This window comes from Euleptes europaea, chromosome 15 (genome assembly GCF_029931775.1).
Source record: "Euleptes europaea isolate rEulEur1 chromosome 15, rEulEur1.hap1, whole genome shotgun sequence".
Lineage (NCBI taxonomy): Eukaryota > Metazoa > Chordata > Lepidosauria > Squamata > Sphaerodactylidae > Euleptes > Euleptes europaea.
Window position 1 is genome coordinate 4,820,391 of NC_079326.1, and position 20,054 is coordinate 4,840,444.

Genomic DNA, 20,054 nt, shown 5'->3' on the forward strand with positions numbered 1-20,054 from the left:
CCCAAGCATTAACAAAAGCGGCTAAATGATCATCAAACACAACCTCAGGGTTATTCCCCCACCCCTGCCGAAGGATGGCTTGTCCCTTAGGTGTTTGGGATCTTGGGGCAGAGGAGCAGGATTTTGAGTACCTTCGCTTATTTTGATGTTGGAAAGGCTGATAAGGTCGTTGCTGTCCATAGCTAGTAGACGGTCCCTGTAGCAGTCTTTGGAATCTTGGCTGGTGGAAACCTCCTCTGTAACCAAAACGAGGCCTTTAGAAAGAAGCTGAAGGTTGGGCTGACACCCCCATGTACCTGGCTGCCTGCTTCTCCTTTTTTAACTGACTCAGTGTGTCATTAGTGGCTGCAGAGAACAGCCCTTTGCTGTCAAACGGCAAGTCCTCAATGGTACTCCTCACATCCTGAGATAAGGCAGTGGATCACAGCCATGCAAACCTACGCAAGGACACTGCTGCTGCCATGCCTCTAGCGGAGGATTCTGACGCATGGCGGCCAGCGTTCATTTGGTGCCTAGACAACTGAGTTCCTTCAGAGACCATCACTTTAGCCAGTCTTTTGTTCCTTAGGCAGACCTTCAATGTAGCCGGAAATATTTTCCCACAAAAAGAGATGATAGGCAGACATTATAGCTTTTATAGTTTCCAATCCTAAAACCTATTGCATCCGCTGAATACGCCTTTCTACTGAGGACATCAATTCTGTCCTTTCTACTGAGGACATCGATTGCTGTCCTTGTCAGAAGGGGCAGAGTGGGTGCCCTGGCACTTGGACTGAGACTCGGCGACAATTACTGAAGAGGGTGCTGGGTGGGAGAATAAGAACTCACATCCTGTAGGGAGTATCTTGTACAAATTGTCAACCTTTCTGGATGTAGAGGGTGTAGAAGAGGGAGTTTCCCAAACCTTCTTTGCAACATCCATAAAATCTTCAAGGACAGGGAAGGCCATTGTGTGAATACAGGGAGGATTAAATTTTTTTTTTTGGTTTGGGAGTCGAAGCCTTAGAGTCAAACCCCAGGCCTTAGCTGCCTGCATCATTTACTCAGAAAAATGAGATATTTCTTCTCCAGACGGGCCAGACAAGTGATCCCCAGCTGCACCCTTGGGATTCGGTTCCGATGGTTCTTCTAATACGAGTTCGGAACGGACGGATTGGGTGTCCTGCTCTGAGTCCGAGGCACCGAATGAAGGTTGTTGCTCTTATGGGACTAAAGTCTCCTGTTGTAGAGCAGACGGAAAACTCAGAACGGGCCAGGTAGGCATCTGTGGTTGCTGAGGAGGCTGCAACGGTCCCCAAGGTGAAAAGGGGTATCCCTGCCAGGGAGCCTACTGCACAGGGCCATACCATTGTGGAGGCCACCAGGGCTGAGGAGCTGTTGGAATGGGGGGCTGCTGGGCAACAGTTAATTTATTCTATACCGGGGGTCCCGACGAGCCCTGTGATAAGCCTGCTTGCTCACTAGAAAAAGAAGGCTGCAAGGCATCCTGAACGGCCTTCAACAAGAAATCAGGTAAGTCCACTTCAGAATCCAAGGAACCTCGCCCGAATTGAGGAGAAGGAGTACAAAGAGGGGGAGGTGTACGAACATCCTCCACAACAATGGGATCCAGGGCTCCCGTTGTACTCGGCACCGACCCTTTAGACTCCTTAGAGGGCTTTTTGGTGAGGTGGATTTTTGAAAGTGCCTTCTTAGGAGGTGGTTTGGATGTTCCCATGTTTTTCTCATTCAGATCTGGGGAGCGGGAACAGGGTTTAGGCGCTGATGATGTCAGATCCAAGCAGGCGGAACCAACGGACTCCGACCGACTCATCTGGTCTTGAGATCCAAATAGTACCTTCTCGTATAGCCAAGCTTTTAACCAGGAGGCCCTGTCAGCATGGGCCTTCGGTGTAAATTGCTGACAGTGCTTGCATGCTGAAACGTTGTGAGACTCACTGTGAGAGTTCCCCCTCTCTGAGTCTAATTCTCCAAATCAATTGCTCAGGCGTTGATACAGAAACAAAGGATTTATTGAAGACATCAGGAGATGAGACAGGCACAGGTAGAAAGTTGCAAGTGAGGGGCTTATCGGGTTTACAGAATATATTGACTCCAGGGCACTGGGGCACTGGGGTTCACACTTATTGTTATGGGAAGTTACAAGCTTGGCATAATACAAAACATCAAACGAGTCCCAGGAAGTCTGCTGAAGCTATCACACTTCCAAGGCCGCATCGGCCTGAGGGAGTACTGACAGGAAGAACAGCGGGGGGGAGATACTTGGGGCAATCAGGGCAGGCGCCTGGGACCAGAAGGTGTGAACTGCTTTTATGAGTTCACTGATAACAAAGCAGGTGATGGAAAGCAGAGACACAGAGTCAGAGACACAGAGACCCTCACATTCTGCCCCCCTTAAGGCCCCCCTCCCGCGTCCTCGAGAGGACGAGGCTTATCGGGATAAGCGAGGTGGAATTCTCGGACCAAGCGAGGGGCCGCCATGTGGGGTGCGGCCACCCACTCGTCGTGCGCGGACCCAAGGTTTTTCCAACGAACAAAGTAATACAGTTTTCCCTTCTTCCATTTGGAATCTAAAACCTTGGACACTTCCAAATGGGTATCCCCTCCCACCACGGTAGGAATCTCGTGTTCGGGAGGGGGGTGGAACTGGGGAGCTGCCACATAGGGTTTGAGGAGGCTTATATGAAAGACGGGATGGACTCCCTTGAGGGTCTTTGGGAGTTCTAGTTCCACGGTAACCTCGTTGATCACCCTGGTAATGGGGAAAGGTCCCACATAACGGTCGCTGAGTTTTTTGCAGGGACGAAGAGAGCGGAGGTTTTTGGTGGACAGATAAACTTGCTCCCCCACCTTAAGTTCCCATCCCGGAGACCGGTGTTTGTCTGCCTGTTCCTTGTACTTGCTTTTTGCCCTCTCAAGGTTTTTGAGCAGCCACGGCCAGGTAGATTTAACTACCTGAATCCACTCCTGAAGATCGGGGGTGGACTGGAGATCTGGCGTGACGGGGGCGGAACCGAAAGGACCAAATTCCGTCCCGTATACTACTTGGAAGGGACTAAAGCCGGTAGAGGAATGGGGCGCAATGTTGTACGCATATTCGGCAAATGGCAGCAGGTCGACCCAGTCGTCTTGGTGGAAATTCACATAGCAACGCAAATAACATTCTACCACCGCGTTTACACGTTCAGTTTGACCATCAGTCTGGGGGTGATAGGCGGAAGAGAGGCCCTGTTCCTCCACCCCCATCAATTTTAGGAAGGCTCGCCAGAATTTGGCTACGAACTGGACCCCCCGGTCGGAGAGGACCTTCCTAGGGATCGAGTGTAGCCTGAGGACGTGCGTGACAAATAGTTTAGCCAAGCCCTGGGCCGAAGGAAGACCCGCACATGGAACGAAATGGACCTGTTTGGAAAAAAGGTCCGTGATTACCCAAAGAACCGTCTTTCCCCGACTGGGAGGTAGGTCGGTGATAAAATCCATGGCTATGACTTCCCAGGGACGGGAGGGGTTCTCAAGTGGTTTGAGAAGCCCGGGGGGTTTTCCCATCCGTTTCTTCGCTGTGGCGCAAGTGGGGCAGCTGCGCACATACAGTTCCACATCGGACCTCATACCGGGCCACCAGAATTGCCTCCTAACCAGGTGAAGGGTCTTTATGAAGCCGAAATGACCCGCCAACCTGGCACCATGTACAAGTCCCAACACCTCTTTGCGAAGAGAAGATGGGACATATAGCTTTCCCCCTTGTACCCACCAGGTGTTCGTTCGTTCCATGCCAGTGGGGAGGAGATGGTGCTCCTCCTCCTGTAAGGAGGCGTTCCGGAGCCGCTGTTGGAAGGCTTCCGGGATACCCTTGAGCGTAGGGGGGGTCCCTGGTTGATGGGCCTGGGACCGGGTTGTGACGGCTAAGCTTGGGACCTCCCCTCGCTGCTCGGGAGTGAACAGGGAGTCGACCGGGCGATCGAAATCGTTGCGATACTGGGGAAGTCGTTACAGAGCATCGGCTAGGGCATTTTCTTTGCCAGGAACATGTTTGAGGGAGAACCGGAATTTGGCGAAAAATTGGGCCCACCGAATCTGTTTGACGTTGAGCTTTCTAGCTCCCTTGAGAGCCTCAAGATTCTTGTGATCGGTACACACCTCAAATGGCAGTTCGGCCCCTTCTAAGAAGTGCCTCCATATGGTGAGGGCATGTTTGACCGCTGCCGCCTCCTTCTCCCAAATAGCCCAGTTGATTTCGGACTGGGAAAACTTTTTGGAGAAGTAGGCACACGGCCGCAACCGCCCCCCTACATCCCTTTGCAATAGGGCCCCGCCCATGGCCACATCCGAGGCATCCACTTGCACCACAAAAGGTTTAGTGCAATCAGGGTGAGCTAAAACGGGTTCGGACGAAAAAAGTAGCTTTAAACGTTCAAAAGCCTGCTGGCACTGGGGGGACCATTGCAAACGGGCTGAGGGAAGCGCGGCGCTAGCCCCCTTGTCTTTGGTACGCAACAGGGCAGTGAGGGGAAGCGCAACTTGGGCAAAGTTAGGAATGAAGTTGCGGTAAAAGTTGGCGAACCCCAAAAACTGCTGAAGTTGGCGGCGGGTAGTGGGGGTTTCCCAATCCCGCACCGCTTGGACCTTAGCGGGGTCCATTTCCAAACCCTGGTGGGAGATCACGTACCCAAGGAAAGTAATGGAAGGTTGGTGGAATTCACATTTGGACACTTTAGCATACAGTTTGTGCTCCCGCAGCCGCTGGAGCACGTCTCGAACCAGACGCACATGTTCTTCCATGGTTTCAGAGTAAATAAGGATGTCATCGAGAAATACCACCACCCCCCGAAATAGCAAATCATGTAAAACTTCATTAATCAATTGCATAAAAACACTGGGAGCCCCCGAAAGTCCGAACGGCATGACTAGGTATTCAAACATTCCAAAACAGCTGGAAAAGGCCGTTTAGGGTTCGTCTCCTTCTTTAATGCGAATGCGGTGGTATGCTTCCACCAAGTCCAGTTTGGTGAAGATTCGGCCCTCCTTTAATTGTGCTAGAAGGTCGGGAATAAGAGGGAGAGGGTAAGCGTTAGACTGGGTGACTGCGTTTAGCCTACGAAAGTCAATACACAGTCGTAGATCTCCCGTCTTTTTCTTCACAAAGAAGGCTGGGGCCGAATAAGGAGCCTTGGAAGGGCGTATGAAACCCCTCGCCAAGTTGGCATCCAGATAGTCCCGTAACACCGCCTTCTCACTAGGGCTCATGGGATAGACCTTCCCTTTAGACAGCTTGCCTTCCCCCACAATTTCGATGGCACAGTCCGTTTCTCTGTGGGGAGGTAGTTCGTCACATTCTCTAACATCAAAGACATCCGCAAACTGCGAGTATTCGGTGGGCAGTTGAGGAGGAACGGAGGCTGGGGTGGGGGACCCTACCAATGCGGCGGCCGGAGTCCTGAGTACCCGTTCCTTGTCATGTAACCCACAGGGGCTTTCGGGAAACGAGAGTACCCGTTTAACCCAGTCGATGGAGGGGTTGTGTCCCCGTAGCCAGTTCATCCCTAACACCACAGGGGTTACAATAGGGGCGATGGTAAAATACAAGCGCTCCCAATGTTCCCCCACAGACATAATCACGGCTGCAGTTCTGTGGGTCACTGGGCCCCGTTTAAAATCGCTCCCGTCCATTTGGGAAAAGCGGAGGGGTCCCGGAAGCCGCTTGCGCCTGACTCCCAGTTTCTTGGCAGCTTCCTCACTAATCATGGTGCGGGCACACCCCGAGTCAACCAAAGCGGGGAATTCTAAACTGGGACCCCCTTTGGGTAGGGACAGGTGAACACGCACATACACATTGTCCTCTTGGGCGCTTACCATCGGTGGAGCTCCTTGCACAACGACAGGGGCGGTCTGCTGCGGAGCCCCCTCTACAGCAGACCGACGGCGTTTTTTGCCGGCTGTTCCCACTCTTCCTCCTCGCTGGAAGAGGGGGATGGAGTGGTGGCGTTCGGGGATCCGTCCGAATCAAAAGTAGTACTTGTAATCCGGGACCCCGTTGGGCCTGTAGAGGTGGAGACCACATCCTGGGGGCGCGCATGGAGAGCGGAGGGTGCGCCGGAACGTCGGCCCGGTGGTCCGCTCCTGCGGCGGGGCTGGTCCTCGGCAGCCGCCTTCTGCGGTTCGGTCGGGGCTTGGCGAGGGGGGTTGGGACGACCCGAACGAGAGGGGCATTGCGACGCAAAGTGTCCCTTTCCCCCGCAGGTCAGGCAGACACCGGTCTCAAAACGCTTGCGGCGTTCAGCGGCCGAGGGACCCCCGCTCCCTCCCAGTCGGAAGTCTCGGCCCCGGTCACTCCGGGGTCTCGGGTCTCGTCCGATGCGCTGCTTAGACAAATTCAGGAGTTGTTTACGATTCTCAATGTCCGCAGCGTGGCGAACCCAACCTTCCACATCCGGGGGGTTCCCTTGCATGAAGGCCCAATGTTGGAGGTCCGGGTTGAGACCCTCCCTGAAACACTGTACCAGAGTGGCCTCACTCCAGTCCAGAATTCGACTAGCCAGCGACTGGAACTCACTTGCATACTGCGCCACCGACTTGGTCCCTTGGCGCAGTTGCATCAGGGAGGCTTTAGCCCGCTCACCCAGAGTCGGGTCCTCAAAGCGGTTTCGGAGTGCTACCATAAACTCGTCCAGGGTTCGCAGCACCGGCGAGCGGAGTTCATACTGCAACACCATCCAGGCGGCCGCCTCCCCTTGCAGTAAGGAAGCCACGTACTGCACCCGGGACTCCTCGGAGGTGAAGGTCCGACCTTGTTCTCGCATAAAAATGTCCACTTGGACCATAAAAAAGGTCAACTGGTCCCCTGAACCGTCATACGTGACTTTCAGGTCCCGACGGGACGGGAGGCTAGGAGGTGCGGGATGAGCTGCCGGCGCCCCGTCCGGGGGATTGCCGGCGGGTGGTTGCACTTTCAGTGCATCGAGGGCCGCTGCCATCTCACCCATCACACGCTGCATGGTCTCCATCTGCTCCTGCATAGCTTGGCGGTCCTCCTGCCACTGCCGCCGTTCCTCCTCCATTACGGCCTCCTTGCGTGCCGGATCCCCCTCGAGTCCCGTACTGGGGAAGGCCAACCGGCGCTCCTTCGCCGCAGTCCGTGAGAGAGACCAACCTTTGGGAGAGTCCAGCCAGTTGTTGAAGAATCCCCGGGGGCGTCCTTCCCGGCCCTGGTCGGGAATGGGACCCCTAGGTATCTTTGGCCTGGCGCCCTCCTCCTTGGGGTCCGGTTTCTCCGGCACCTCTGGTTCCTCCGGTACCTCTGGGGTAGGGGTGGTTTCCTCGTCGGCTGACATTCTGTCCCAACAGGTACAGCTGCAGTCCGAGAGGCAATGACTTGCAACTTAATGTGAGAGTTCCCCCTCTCTGAGTCTAATTCTCCAAATCAATTGCTCAGGCGTTGATACAGAAACAAAGGATTTATTGAAGACATCAGGAGATGAGACAGGCACAGGTAGAAAGTTGCAAGTGAGGGGCTTATCGGGTTTACAGAATATATTGACTCCAGGGCACTGGGGCACTGGGGTTCACACTTATTGTTATGGGAAGTTACAAGCTTGGCATAATACAAAACATCAAACGAGTCCCAGGAAGTCTGCTGAAGCTATCACACTTCCAAGGCCGCATCGGCCTGAGGGAGTACTGACAGGAAGAACAGCGGGGGGGAGATACTTGGGGCAATCAGGGCAGGCGCCTGGGACCAGAAGGTGTGAACTGCTTTTATGAGTTCACTGATAACAAAGCAGGTGATGGAAAGCAGAGACACAGAGACCCTCACACTCACCAAGACAGAGAAAGCATAAAGAATGGTCGTCCGTCTTGGTCATTTTGGTCTTGCACTGTAGGCACTTCTTAAAAAGTGCCGACTGAGCCATCTTAGAATCTCTGCGCCACCCACAATGTAATAGCAAAGCTGCCAAACACGTCCTTTCACTTTGGCAGCAAAGGAAGAACTGAGGGAAGGGGGCGTCGGCTCGCTACACCACATCATTGAAGCAGGAAAAGGAGCGCATGTGCGGTGGAGCCGGCGCCCCCTATCTATCCTTAAGAAGCTGTAGAAATCCTTTCTGTGGTAGGCCTGTGCAAGTGCAGTCCCCCCACCCCGTGTGGGACTGCACAGAAGATCGAAGACAAACATCTGCTCCCCCCCCCCCGCAAAGGCCACCAAATTCACTCTAACTTAGCTTCCAGTGCAATATGAACAGGAAATTTAGCAGATAAATACTACTTTCACCCCAGCCAGCAAAATAAGCAACATCACATTGCATGTTAGTTACCATTTTTGCCATCCAATGGTCATGCTTACCCTAAGCTGCAGATACAACCTAGGCTGCTTGGCTATTATGGTCTTTGTGGCAGAAGATGGCATAGGTTTGCAAAGGTTATTTTGCAGGGAAGATTGCACAGTCTCAACACATCATGCCTGTATCTTCCTTCCCTGTCTTTATGGATGTAATACTATTATAATACAGACAATATTGAAGTAAAAGCAAGTTGTCAAATTTAAGAGGCTTTTTTCCACTGGAACAAATTCCATTTTACACAGTTAATTGAGGTAAAATGCTCTTTCTGAAAGTTACATGTTTCCTTTGAGATCTCCAAAGTGGCATTCGCAGCTAAATTAGATGTAAACACATCAGAGTCTTGAAGACACTGGAGATGAAGAATTGCTTAGCAACAAAATTAAACTTTTTATTTCCTATCAAGAAACTGCTGTGCATCAGCAGATGATTTTTCCCCTTTTCTTGACAAGATCTGTTCTACATTTCTGCAGAAGCAAAATTACACGTAATTATTGTGCTGAAATCTATTACCTTCCTCAAAACAATGATAGAATACCCTTGGCAGGTCTGCTCTTTTAACATCATATCTCTCTGTGCTTTCCTCATCTATACTACCTTTGTGTGAATAATTTTCTGAATGAAAGAGATTAAGGCCAGGTCTAGAACTTGCAGCAAAATGAGGTGGGAAGAATGGAACGTACCACTTCAGATTGCAAGCATGGAATCAAAAAAATTTATTATCCCTATATACAAAGCACATGGTAAACTAACATACAAGGGTAAACTAACATACAACTAACATATTTTCGTATATCCTTCTTGCTAATATATATTTTTTTGCTTACAGAATTTTTTTAAATATCATGGAATATTAAAAAAATCACCTCACCTAACTGTAGCCTGTAGTGCTTAAGGGTTGCCAGATCCAGGTTGAGAAACTCATGGAGATTTGGGGAAAGAGCCTGGAGAGGACAGTGACCTCAGTGGGGTACAAGGCCATAGACTCCACCCGCTAAAGAATCAATTTTCTCCAGGGGAACTGATCTCTGTAGTCTGGAGATGAGCTGTAATTTCAGGGGATCCCTAACTCCCACCTGGAGGCTGGCATCCCTAGTAGTGCTACAGGCCAATTTTTAAAAATGTCCTCCTGCCATCTCATTAGGCTTACAAGGAAGGCAGGCAAAGAGGCAAAGTTTTCCATCAAACCAATAACAATAAAGTGTTGGCCCTATACTGGACTGTTTATTTCTATGTCTTCCTATCCTAAAATTTGTTACTTTCCTATGGTGAGCGAAAAAAGGAGAAGAGTTGGTTTTTATATGCTGATTTTCTCTACCTTTTAAGGAGAATCAAACCAGCTTACAATCTCCTTCCCTTCCTCTTCCCACAACAGACACAGGCTTAGGGGGCTAAGAGAACTGTGACTAGCCCAAAGTCACCCAACTGGTTTCATATGTAGGAGTGGGGAAACCAACCCAGATCACCAGCTTCGAGTCTGCCACTCATGTGGAGGAGTGGGGAATCAAACCTGGTTCTCCAGATTACAGTCCACTGCTCCTAACCACTACACCATGCTGGCTCTCATGATGAGTAGCAAATACATAGAGGAACATATGGCTTTAGACACATCACCCCATCACCCTGGCTTCCAACTTGAGATACTGATTGTTTTAAGGACAGAAGAGGAAGTCAAGCTGCATGTACAGTTAACATGAAAGAGACAGCATGTGCACACAGACTTGTGGCTCTGTTGGATTTTAATGTAGGATTTACATCATATGGATGGATTTGGACTGTTTTGGTGTTTGTTTTAAAGAGACATTTTAACAGGATTATTTTATGGTTATGAACTACATCAGAAGCAATATGCTAAGAGGAAACCTGCAAATCTTTTAAGTAAATAAAAGAATGTTAACAGACTTCTGAGTGCTGTCAGAAACTCTGAGTCTGTTGAGAGCCTGCTGGGAAACTTACTCCCACAAGCAGAAGGTACCTGACCTTCAAAAAGCATTCTGATACCAATACCTTTTTGGCGTCTTCCACTGTCACAGAGCTTCCTTCAGCTTCTTCTTTGGTAATCAAGGAGATGTTATCTAAGAATAGCCAGATTGCACAGAATCACCATTTCATAAAAATTCTCTTCATGTTAAGAGTGGAATGGTACTCACCAAAGTTCTACGGTCTTAAAACAGCATAGGTGCTTTTTTGAGGACACCGCTAAGTACCATGATATAGGTAACACACCCCTTAACGTAAACTGTTATAATCTACCAGGATAGTCTTCCCCTCCTGGCAGTTACTCCGAACAGCCTCATTGGATGAGAAGACTGAAATATCTTAAATTGGATGGCTTCTAAAGACCACTCTAGTTCTATACACTGTTTTATACGAACACCAGCAATAAACATTCCATAGCCCAGGGATTAAAAAAAAAAATTAAAAAGTGTAAGAAACATTTTCTGAATCAACCAACTGTACATAAAATCTTAGACAGAAACCTTTGTGTTACTGAGAATTACTTTTTCAATCCAACAGTGCAATCCTATGCAGTTACATCAGCAATGCAGGACATGTGAAGCAAAACAAAATTTTAAAATATTATGCAGCTAGAATGATGCTGACCTTGCTAAATATGCAGGAAAAAGAAAAAATATTGGCCTCTCAGAAATAATTTAGTAGTGGGAGAAAAACAAACCACCATCCATCCATGTGTGAAAGGCCGAGATGGCCGCCATGTGTACCTTAACTGAAGAAACTGAGAGACCTCCCTCTTTAAGAGAAAGTAAATATTCTAAAACCATCAGCAAAGGAGCCAAATGAGGTCGCAGCCCTCTCTGCTTGGCCCACTTAGCAAATCGAAACCATTTACAAGCATAGGAGTAACGGGTAGATCGCCTCCTAGAACATTCAAAACTCTATCAGAAAAATCTACTTTAGTGGGAGGATCAGCCAAGCTGTGAGCCGCAGTTTGCTGGGGTTCAGATGAAGCATCCTGTCATCGCTCAGAAAGTCAGGCACAGGGGGAACGAATCCACCTGCCTCCTGCCAGAGTCATCACGGTTGTAAACCAAACCTGACGAGACCAAACAGGGGTAACCAAAATACAATGGGTTCTGTACAGTTGGATACGCTTGGCTACTTTCAACAACAGGGGCAAGGGTGAGAAGGCATAAAACAGCCCCTTGTCCCATGGAACTGCAAAGACATCCCCTATAGAGTGTGGCTTGAGGCCTGCCCTTGGACAAAACACTGGTGCCTTGCAGTTGTCTAGAGTTACGAATAGATCCACGTCGGGGAAACCCCATTGATGAAACACTGGCTCTAGATATTCCCAGCCTATTGACCATTCGTGATGTAGAGAAAAGTTTCTGCTTAGATCTTCTGCTAATATATTGTTAGTCCCTGCAATGCATCTGGCCTGCAGAACCACATTGTGCTGACTGGCCCAGTTCCAAACGTTCACTGCCTCTCTGCACAGGGATCGAGACACTGTGCTGCCCTGTCTGTTGACATAATTCACTGCAGTCATGTTGTCTGTCTGAAGTAGGACGTGCTAGCCCCAGAGTAGGTCTGTAAAAAAGAAAAGAGCATTTCTAATAGCCCTCAGTTCCAATAAGTTGATATGGAGTGAGGCTTACACCCGGGACCATCGTCCTTGAACTGATTGTCCATCACAGTGAGCACCCCAACCCAACAAAGAGGCATCAGTGGTAACCACCTTGGTATGAACAAAGATGCCAAAAGGAACCATGACAGACAAGTGCTCCTCAACCAACCACCAGGTAAGCGATCTAATAATGGACCTTGGGATAGAGAGTCTCTTGGATTGTGAGTGTCTACAGGGATTGAATCTCCGCACAAACCAATTTTGTAGGGGGTGCATGTGAAGTCTCGCATATGGGACTACTGCTGTTATAGAGGCCATCAAGCCCAGCAGTACTTGGATATCACGGGAGGGGCGAAAGCGAACTGACTGGAAGCCTCCAACCAAACTCCTAATGGACCTATGTCTATCCTCTGGTATAAAAGCCCTGCCAAGAGATCCATTGAACACAACTCTTATGAACTGGACAACTCTAGTTGGGTTTAAGGTAGACTTCTTATAATTGACTATGAGGCCCAGGTCTTGCAACAGAGCCACAGTGGTCTCAGTGTGGGACTGTACCAATTCCCTGGTAGGGGCAGTAAATAAGCCAATCATACAGGTAAGGGAACACTGAGACACCTTCCGCTCTAAGATGGGCCACCACTACCGCCATACACTTAGTAAACACCCTAGGGGCAGTGGATAGGCCAAATGGAAGCACAGAATACCGGAAGTATTGCCCCCTTACTTCAAAACGCAGATATTTCTGATGATCAGGATGGATTCCAATATGGAAGTAAGCATCCTTTAAGTCAATAACTGTAAACCACCAATCAGGATTCAATAAAGTCAGGACAAGTTAACATACAAAACTTTTTATTAACCAGAAACTTGTTTAACTTTTTGAGATCATGGGTGGGCTGGAAGCCTCCATCTTTTCTTCTCTACTGAAGACAGTCAAGTTTAAGATTATTAATACGGTCCAATCACGTGCCAACACATCAAAATTTCCAGATACAATAGTTTTGCACCGCAGAATCACAGACTGCCTGTACATATAAAGGTGTAAGGTCAATAAAAGCAACCCCTGGTTAAAATTATCATATCAAAATTGATAAAATTGTAAAATATTCTAACAATCATTCTCTAATAAAGCTCTGCGTATTTTAATAGAAACAGTGCAGAACTTCACAGTTTGGAGCATAAGCTGAGGGTCTTCTCCTAATAGGAGCTTCTTTGCCAAAAGCTCAACTGACTCATCAGGGAATTTACCAAGTAGGGGGGGGGGGGAAAGCTTTGATCTAACTTCGTGGTAGAATGGGAAACATATCAGTGCATGTTCAATGGTTTCAAAGTCCCCTGTTCCACACAGACATAACCTCTCTGATCTAGTAATCTTCTTATATTTCCCTTCTAAAAGAGCTGATGGTAGGGCCTGGCATCTGGCAAGGGTAAAGGCCTTCCTATTTAATTAATAGACTCAAGATGATAAAGATAAGCTGCAGGTGAGACCAAGTATCTAGATTTATCAGGTACTAGGGAAAATGGTGATTTTCCAAGGTCTGTCTGGCATTCAATGTCTTCCACCCTTTGCTTCAAGGAACTTGATGGGTCTAAACCCATGGCTAACAGGGTAGGAGGAGAAAGGCCCAGGCAGGCCATTTTATTAAGGGACATCTTTAGCCATGTTGACTGTAAAAGCAGGGAAAGCAGTCCTTGAGGGATAAGATTTAATTTGAGCCAACGAATAATGGAAGCAGTACAGACCCTTGCCTCCGCCCTTACCAGTCCTGCCTCCAGTCTAGCAGTAGCATCTGATACGCAACAAGGTAAATGGAGGGCTGCTCTCAAGAATTTAGATTGAACACACTCCAGTGGGACAAAAGTAGATGAAGGTGGCCCAAATATGTCAGTTGTGCTAGTGTTTTCGCTTGGTAAAGCTTAAGAGCGGCTGGAAAGTAATGCCCTCCCTTAATTCTTAGAAATTTAATGATGTTTAAGGCAGATTTTTGCCCTTTGCTGCGTAATTGCTATGAGCTTTTCCAGAAGCTTGTAAGACTACGCCTAAGTATTTAAACTTGAGTACCTGGTCTATTTTGTAACCATCAATGCTCCATGTTCGTACTTTAAGGTGCTTGCCAAAGGCCATAACTTTTGTCTTTGAGAAATTAATGTCTAGTTGTTCAACAGAACAATATTGCAATAGCCTCTGCATGGCTCTTTTAAGGCCCACGGGGGCCCTGGAAAGCAGGACCGCGTCGTCAGCATAGAGTAAGACAGATATCGCGATGGGCTAGTTTTGGAGGATGTAAAGCGGGGTCTTTTAAGTTGCTTAACTAAGTTGTTGATGTAGTAATTAAACAGCTTAGGAGCCAGAATGCAGCCCTGCTTCACTCCTTTGTAGGTGTTTACTACTCATAGAATCATAGAATCACAGAGTTGGAAGGGACCACCAGGGTCATATAGTCCAACCACCTGCACAATGGAGGAAAGTCACAACTACCTCCCCCCACACCCCCAGTGCCCAGAAGATGGCCAAGATGCCCCCCTCCCATGAACTGCCCAAGTTCATAGAATCAGCATATCTGACAGATGGCCATCTAGGCTCTGCTTAAAAACCTCCAGGGAAGGAGAGCTTACCACCTCCCGAGGTAGCCTGTTCCACTGAGGAACCGCTCTAACTGTTAGAAAATTCTTCCTAATGTCTAGATGGAAACTCTTCTCATTTAATTTTAACTCGTTGGTTCTGGTCTGACCTTCTGGGGCAACAGAAAACAACCCGGCACCATCCTCTATATGACACCCCTTCAAGCACTTGAAGCTGGTTATCATATTCCTTCTGTCTTCTTCAGCCTAAACATACACAGCTCCTTCAACCTTTCCTCATAGGACTTGGTCTCCAGACCCCTCACCAGCTTTGTTGCCCTCCTCTGGACCAGCTTATCTACATCTTTCTTAAATTGTGGTGCCCAAAACTGAACACAATACTCTAGGTGAGGTCTAACCAGAGCAGAACAAAGCGATACCATCACTTCACGTGATCGGGACACTATACTACTGTTAATGCAGCCCAAGATCGCATTTGCCTTTTTAGCTACTGCATCACACTGCTGACTCATGTTCAGTGTTTGGTCTACCAAGACCCCAAGATCCTTTTCGCACACACTACTGCTAAGACAAGTCTCCCCCATCCTATAATTATGCATTTGATTTTTCCTACCTGAACGCAGAACTTTACATTTATCTCTGTTAAAATGCATTTTATTGGTTTTAGCCCAATTCTCCAGCCTGTCAAGATCATCTTGTATCCTGGCTCTCTCTTCTACTGCATTTGCTACCCCTACCAATTTAGTATCATCTGCAAATGTAATAAGCATCCCCTCTATTCCTTCATCCAAATCATTTAGAAAGGTATTAAACAACACAAGGCCCAGGACAGATCCCTGAGGAACTTCACTAGTCACTCTTCTCCAAGTGGATGAGGAACCATTAACAAGCACTCTTTGGGTGCGATCTGTCAAGCAATTACAGATCAACTTATTAGTAACAGGATCTAAACCACATTTTCCCAATTTGTAAACAAGAATATAATGGGGAACCTTATCAAAAGCCTTACTGAAATCTAGATAAACTATGTCTATAGCACTCCCTTGATCCAGCAAGGTAGTAACTTTCTCAAAGGAGATAAGATTAGTCTGACATGACTTGATCTTGAGAAACCCTTGCTGACTCTTAGTGATCAGATCCATCCTTTCTAAATGCTCAAGGACTGACTGATGATTTGTTCAAAAACCTTTCCCGGTATAGAAGTCAAGCTGATGGGTCCTCCTTTTGCCCCTTCCTGATGGGTCCTCCTTTTGCCCCAGATCCTCCTTTTGCCCCTTCTTGAAGATGGGGACATTTGCCCACTGCCAGTCTTCTGGCACCTCTCCTATTCTCCAAGAATTCTCAAAAATAATGGACAGAGGCTAAGAAACTACACCTGCAAATACCCTTGGATGCAATTCATTTGGCCTGAGGACTTCATTTCATTTAAAGAAACTAGGTGTTTGTGCACTACCCCAATGCCAATCCTTAGCTGCAAATCACTTCCCTCATCACGTTGTTTATGCCATGTTGAGCACCGCTTCCCTCACAAGAAAAGACTGAGGAAAAGTAGGAATTGAGGAGTTCTGCCCTCTCTTCATCTACTGTTACAATTTCACTTTCCAGTCCCCACAACAGGCTTATCTTGTCCTTATTCTTACTCTTTACATAGGAAAAGAACCCTTTTTTGTTGCATTTAGCATCTCTCACTAGCCTAAGCTCATACTGAGCTTTAGCTTTCCGAACACTCTCCCTTACAAGCACTAGTTATTTGTTTATATTCCTCTTTGGTTATAAGGCCCTCCTTCCACTTCCTAAATGAGTCTTTTTTATTTCTCAACTCTTTAAAAAGCTGTTTATGGAGCCACCCTGGCTTCTTTAGGCTCCTCCCATTTTCCCTTCTCATAAGAATGGTTTGTGATTGCGCCTTCAGTATTTCATTTTTAAGAAATTCCCACCCTTCTTGAACGCTTGAACTCTTGAAAGATGCCGTCTGCTGCATCTGACCTGAAGAGTGGTGTTATCATACAGAGTACGGATCAAGTATAGAAGCCTTTGATCTATAGCATTCTAACTTTTCCCAGAGTCTGTTTCTAGAAATAGTGTCAAATGCTGCTTTAAGGTTTATAAAGGCCGCATACAAAGCTGTTGGGAAGGAGAGCTTACCACCTCCCGAGGAAGCCTGTTCCACTGAGGAACCGCTCGAACTGTTAGAAAATTCACAGTGGGTAGCCGTGTTAGTCTGTTTGCAGTAGTCAAAAAGGGCAAGAGTCCAGTAGCACCTTAAAGACTAACAAAAATATTTTCTGGTAGGGTATGAGCTTTCGTGAGCCACAGCTCACTTCTTCAGATACCAGATATCTGAAGAAGTGAGCTGTGGCTCACGAAAGCTCATACCCTACCAGAAAATATTTTTGTTAGTCTTTAAGGTGCTACTGGACTCTTGCCCTTTTTGACTGTTAGAAAATTGTTCCTAATGTCTAGATGGAAACTCTTTTGACTTAATTTCAACCCGTTGGTTCTGGTCTGACCTTCTTGAGCAACAGAAAACAACTCGGCACCCTCCTCTATATGACAGCCCTTCAAGTACTTGAAGATGGTTATCATATCCCCTCTCAGTCTTCTCCTCTTCAGGCTAAACATACCCAGCTCCTTCAACCTTTCCTCATAGGACTTGGTCTCCAGACCCCTCACCATCTTTGTTGCCCTCCTCTGGACACGTTCCAGCTTGTCTACATCTTTCTTAAATTGTGGTGCCCAAAACTGAACACAGTACTCTAGTTGAGGTCTAACCAGAGCGGAGTAAGGCGATTCCATCACTTCGCGTGATCTGGACACTATACTTCTGTTGATGCAGCCCAAGACTGTGTTTGCCTTTTTAGTTACAGCATCACACTGCTGACTCATGTTCACTGTTTGATCTACTAAGACCCCAAGATCCTTTTCACACACACTACTGCTCAGACAAGTCTCCCCCATCCTATAATTATGAATTTGATTTTTCTACCTAAATGCAGAACTTTACATTTGTCTTTGTTGAAGTGCATTTTATTAGTTCTAGCCCGTTTCTCCAGCCTGTCAAGATCATCCTGCATCTTGGCTCTGTCTTCTACCGTATTTGCTACCCCTCCCAATTTAGTATCATCTGCAAATTTGATAAGCATCCTCTCTATTCCGTCATCCAAATCATTTATAAAGATGTTGAACGACACAGGGCCCAGCACAGATCCCTGAGGAACTCCACTAGTCACTTCTCTCCAAGTGGACGAGGAACCATTAACTAGCACTCTTTGGGTCGATCTGTCAACCAGTTGCAGATCCATGTAACAATAATAGGATCTAACCCACATTTTCCCAATTTGTCAACTAGAATACTATGTGGAACCTTATCAAAAGCCTTACTGAAATCTAGATAAACTATGTCTACAGGATTTCCCTGATCCAGCAAGGTAGTAACTTTTTCTAAAAAAGGAGATAAGATTAGTCTGACATGACTTATTCTTGAGAAACCCATGCTGGCTCTTAGTGATCAGATCCATCCTTTCTAAATGCTCAAGGACTGACTGTTTGATGATTTGTTCGAACACTTTTTCTGGTATAGAAGTCAAGCTGATGGGTTGGTAGTTACCTGGATCCTCCTTTATCCCTTTCTTGAAGGTGGGGACATTTGCCCGCCTCCAATCTTCTGGGACCTCACCTGTTTGCCAAGACTTTTCAAAAATAATGGACAGAGGTTTCGAAATTACATCTGCAAGTTGAGTACCCTTGGGTGCAATTCATCTGGCTCAGAGGATTTTGTTTCATTTAAAGAAACCAGGTGTTTGTGCACTACCCCAACGCCAATTCTAGGCTGCAAATCCCTTCCCTCATTCTGTTTATGCCATGTTGAGCACCACTTCCCTCACGAGAAAAAACTGAGGAAAAGAACCCCTGATAGGCAGCCATAAAAGCCTGATAGTTCCCTATGCAGAATCCCAAGGCATCAGCTGAATAACCTTTGTAGCTAAGAACATCAATTTTTCTACTGTCTTTGTCAACAGGTGTCAAATTGATGCCCTGTCGGTGTTTCGCTTGAACCTCTGCCACTATCATGGAGGAAGGTGGTGGTGGTGGTGGTAAGAACAGAAATTCACATTTATCTGATTGGATCTTCTAAACGTTCTCCACTTTTCTAGATGTAGGAAAACTAGAAGGTTTTCCCCAGACTTTCTTAGCATTATCCATAAGATCCGCCACAAAGATACAGTCACAGGAGACTCAGAGTAGATGGGTCCCACAATCTTCTCCTTGGGTTTTGGGGCCGATGAGGTGATATCAATCTCCAATGACTTGGCCATATGAAGCATTTGTTCAGCAAAGCCTTTGATATCTTCATTAGGGGAACCAGGCAGCAAACTACTGAATACTTTATCAGGTGATGGATCCGAAGGAGCCTCGGAACAAACGTCGGATCGGCGATGGGTTGACTCTCTATCAGAGTCCGATCCACTTCCATGGGCCAAGAACTGTCAGTCCCCTGCCGGCCCAAGAGCTGGAGGCTGCATGGGGGACTGGTACATAGATTCAGATTTACTGGCATAGTAAAATAGCAAACAGGGAGCATAAATACAGGCACCCACAAGGATTCACAAACAACTGACCAAAACTCAGCCATCAAGTTAAAACACTTCAATCTAAATACCATAACAATACATTCATCCAGCCCCTGGATATGAACTGCAGCGAACACAGGCACCCTTCCAGTTGATGTTGCCCAGTGCCTACAAATTACCTCGGTTGGTTTTAAGCTGCTTATTTATTCTTTACCCTCTTATTTTTATTTTTGATGACAATCATCAGAAACTCTGCCACATGTTAGGTGACAGCAGGTGTCTTGTCCTCTAATAAAAATCTGATGCCATCATGTGTTAAAAATTTTAAGGGCGTAATGTGAGGATTGATTAATTCTAGACGTTGTTTATGCTCAACTGATTCTGGTTCTGTCATCTGACAGCTGCAAATTCTTTTGTTCCAGGGGATACCCCTGAATCTGCCAGAAACTATAGCTGATGGGAACGTGTTTAATCTGGCTAACATAAAGGCTTTGCGCCGGGAGGGGTGGGTTAAGTTGAAAAAATAATCGGTCGTTGATCTTTTTGGAAAGGAAAGGCCAAAAGATGTAGGTGAGCAGATCTTGTTTGCATCAGCATTTATTTTCTGCAATTCAATATCCCAAATTCTCCCTGTAATAGTCCAGAGAATATAAGCTTCCCCAGAGTTTGCCAGCCCCTCTATATCAGTGCCAAAAGAACTGATTTTCCTTTGTATGAATTCAGACCATTGAAATACATAAGGGTCGGCAACCAAACTAGCTATAAGGCTATTTGAAGGGGCACGAAAGTGTAAACACAGCCAGAACTTAATAATAGAAATCCAGGCTCTACTTTCAATAAGATGAAGGCCTAACTCTGTGCAAAGTGTATGGTAACCAACTGAGTTGGGTATACCAAGTATGAGCTGCAAGAAAGACATATTTATCCATTCTACCCCCTTGTTAAAAGCCTGCATCCACACCAGGGTGCCATACA

General features: G+C 47.1%; 1 protein-coding gene across 1 annotated transcript in view; it reads right to left on the bottom strand.

Moving 5' to 3' along the window:
- XRCC5 (X-ray repair cross complementing 5) overlaps positions 1-20,054 on the bottom strand; it is a 95,069-nt gene that overhangs the window by 6,914 nt on the left and 68,101 nt on the right. Inside the window, exon 21 of the mRNA XM_056861623.1 lies at positions 10,341-10,408. Within this exon, the coding sequence (XP_056717601.1) occupies positions 10,341-10,408 (68 nt within the window). The remainder of the gene's footprint in view (positions 1-10,340; positions 10,409-20,054) is intronic.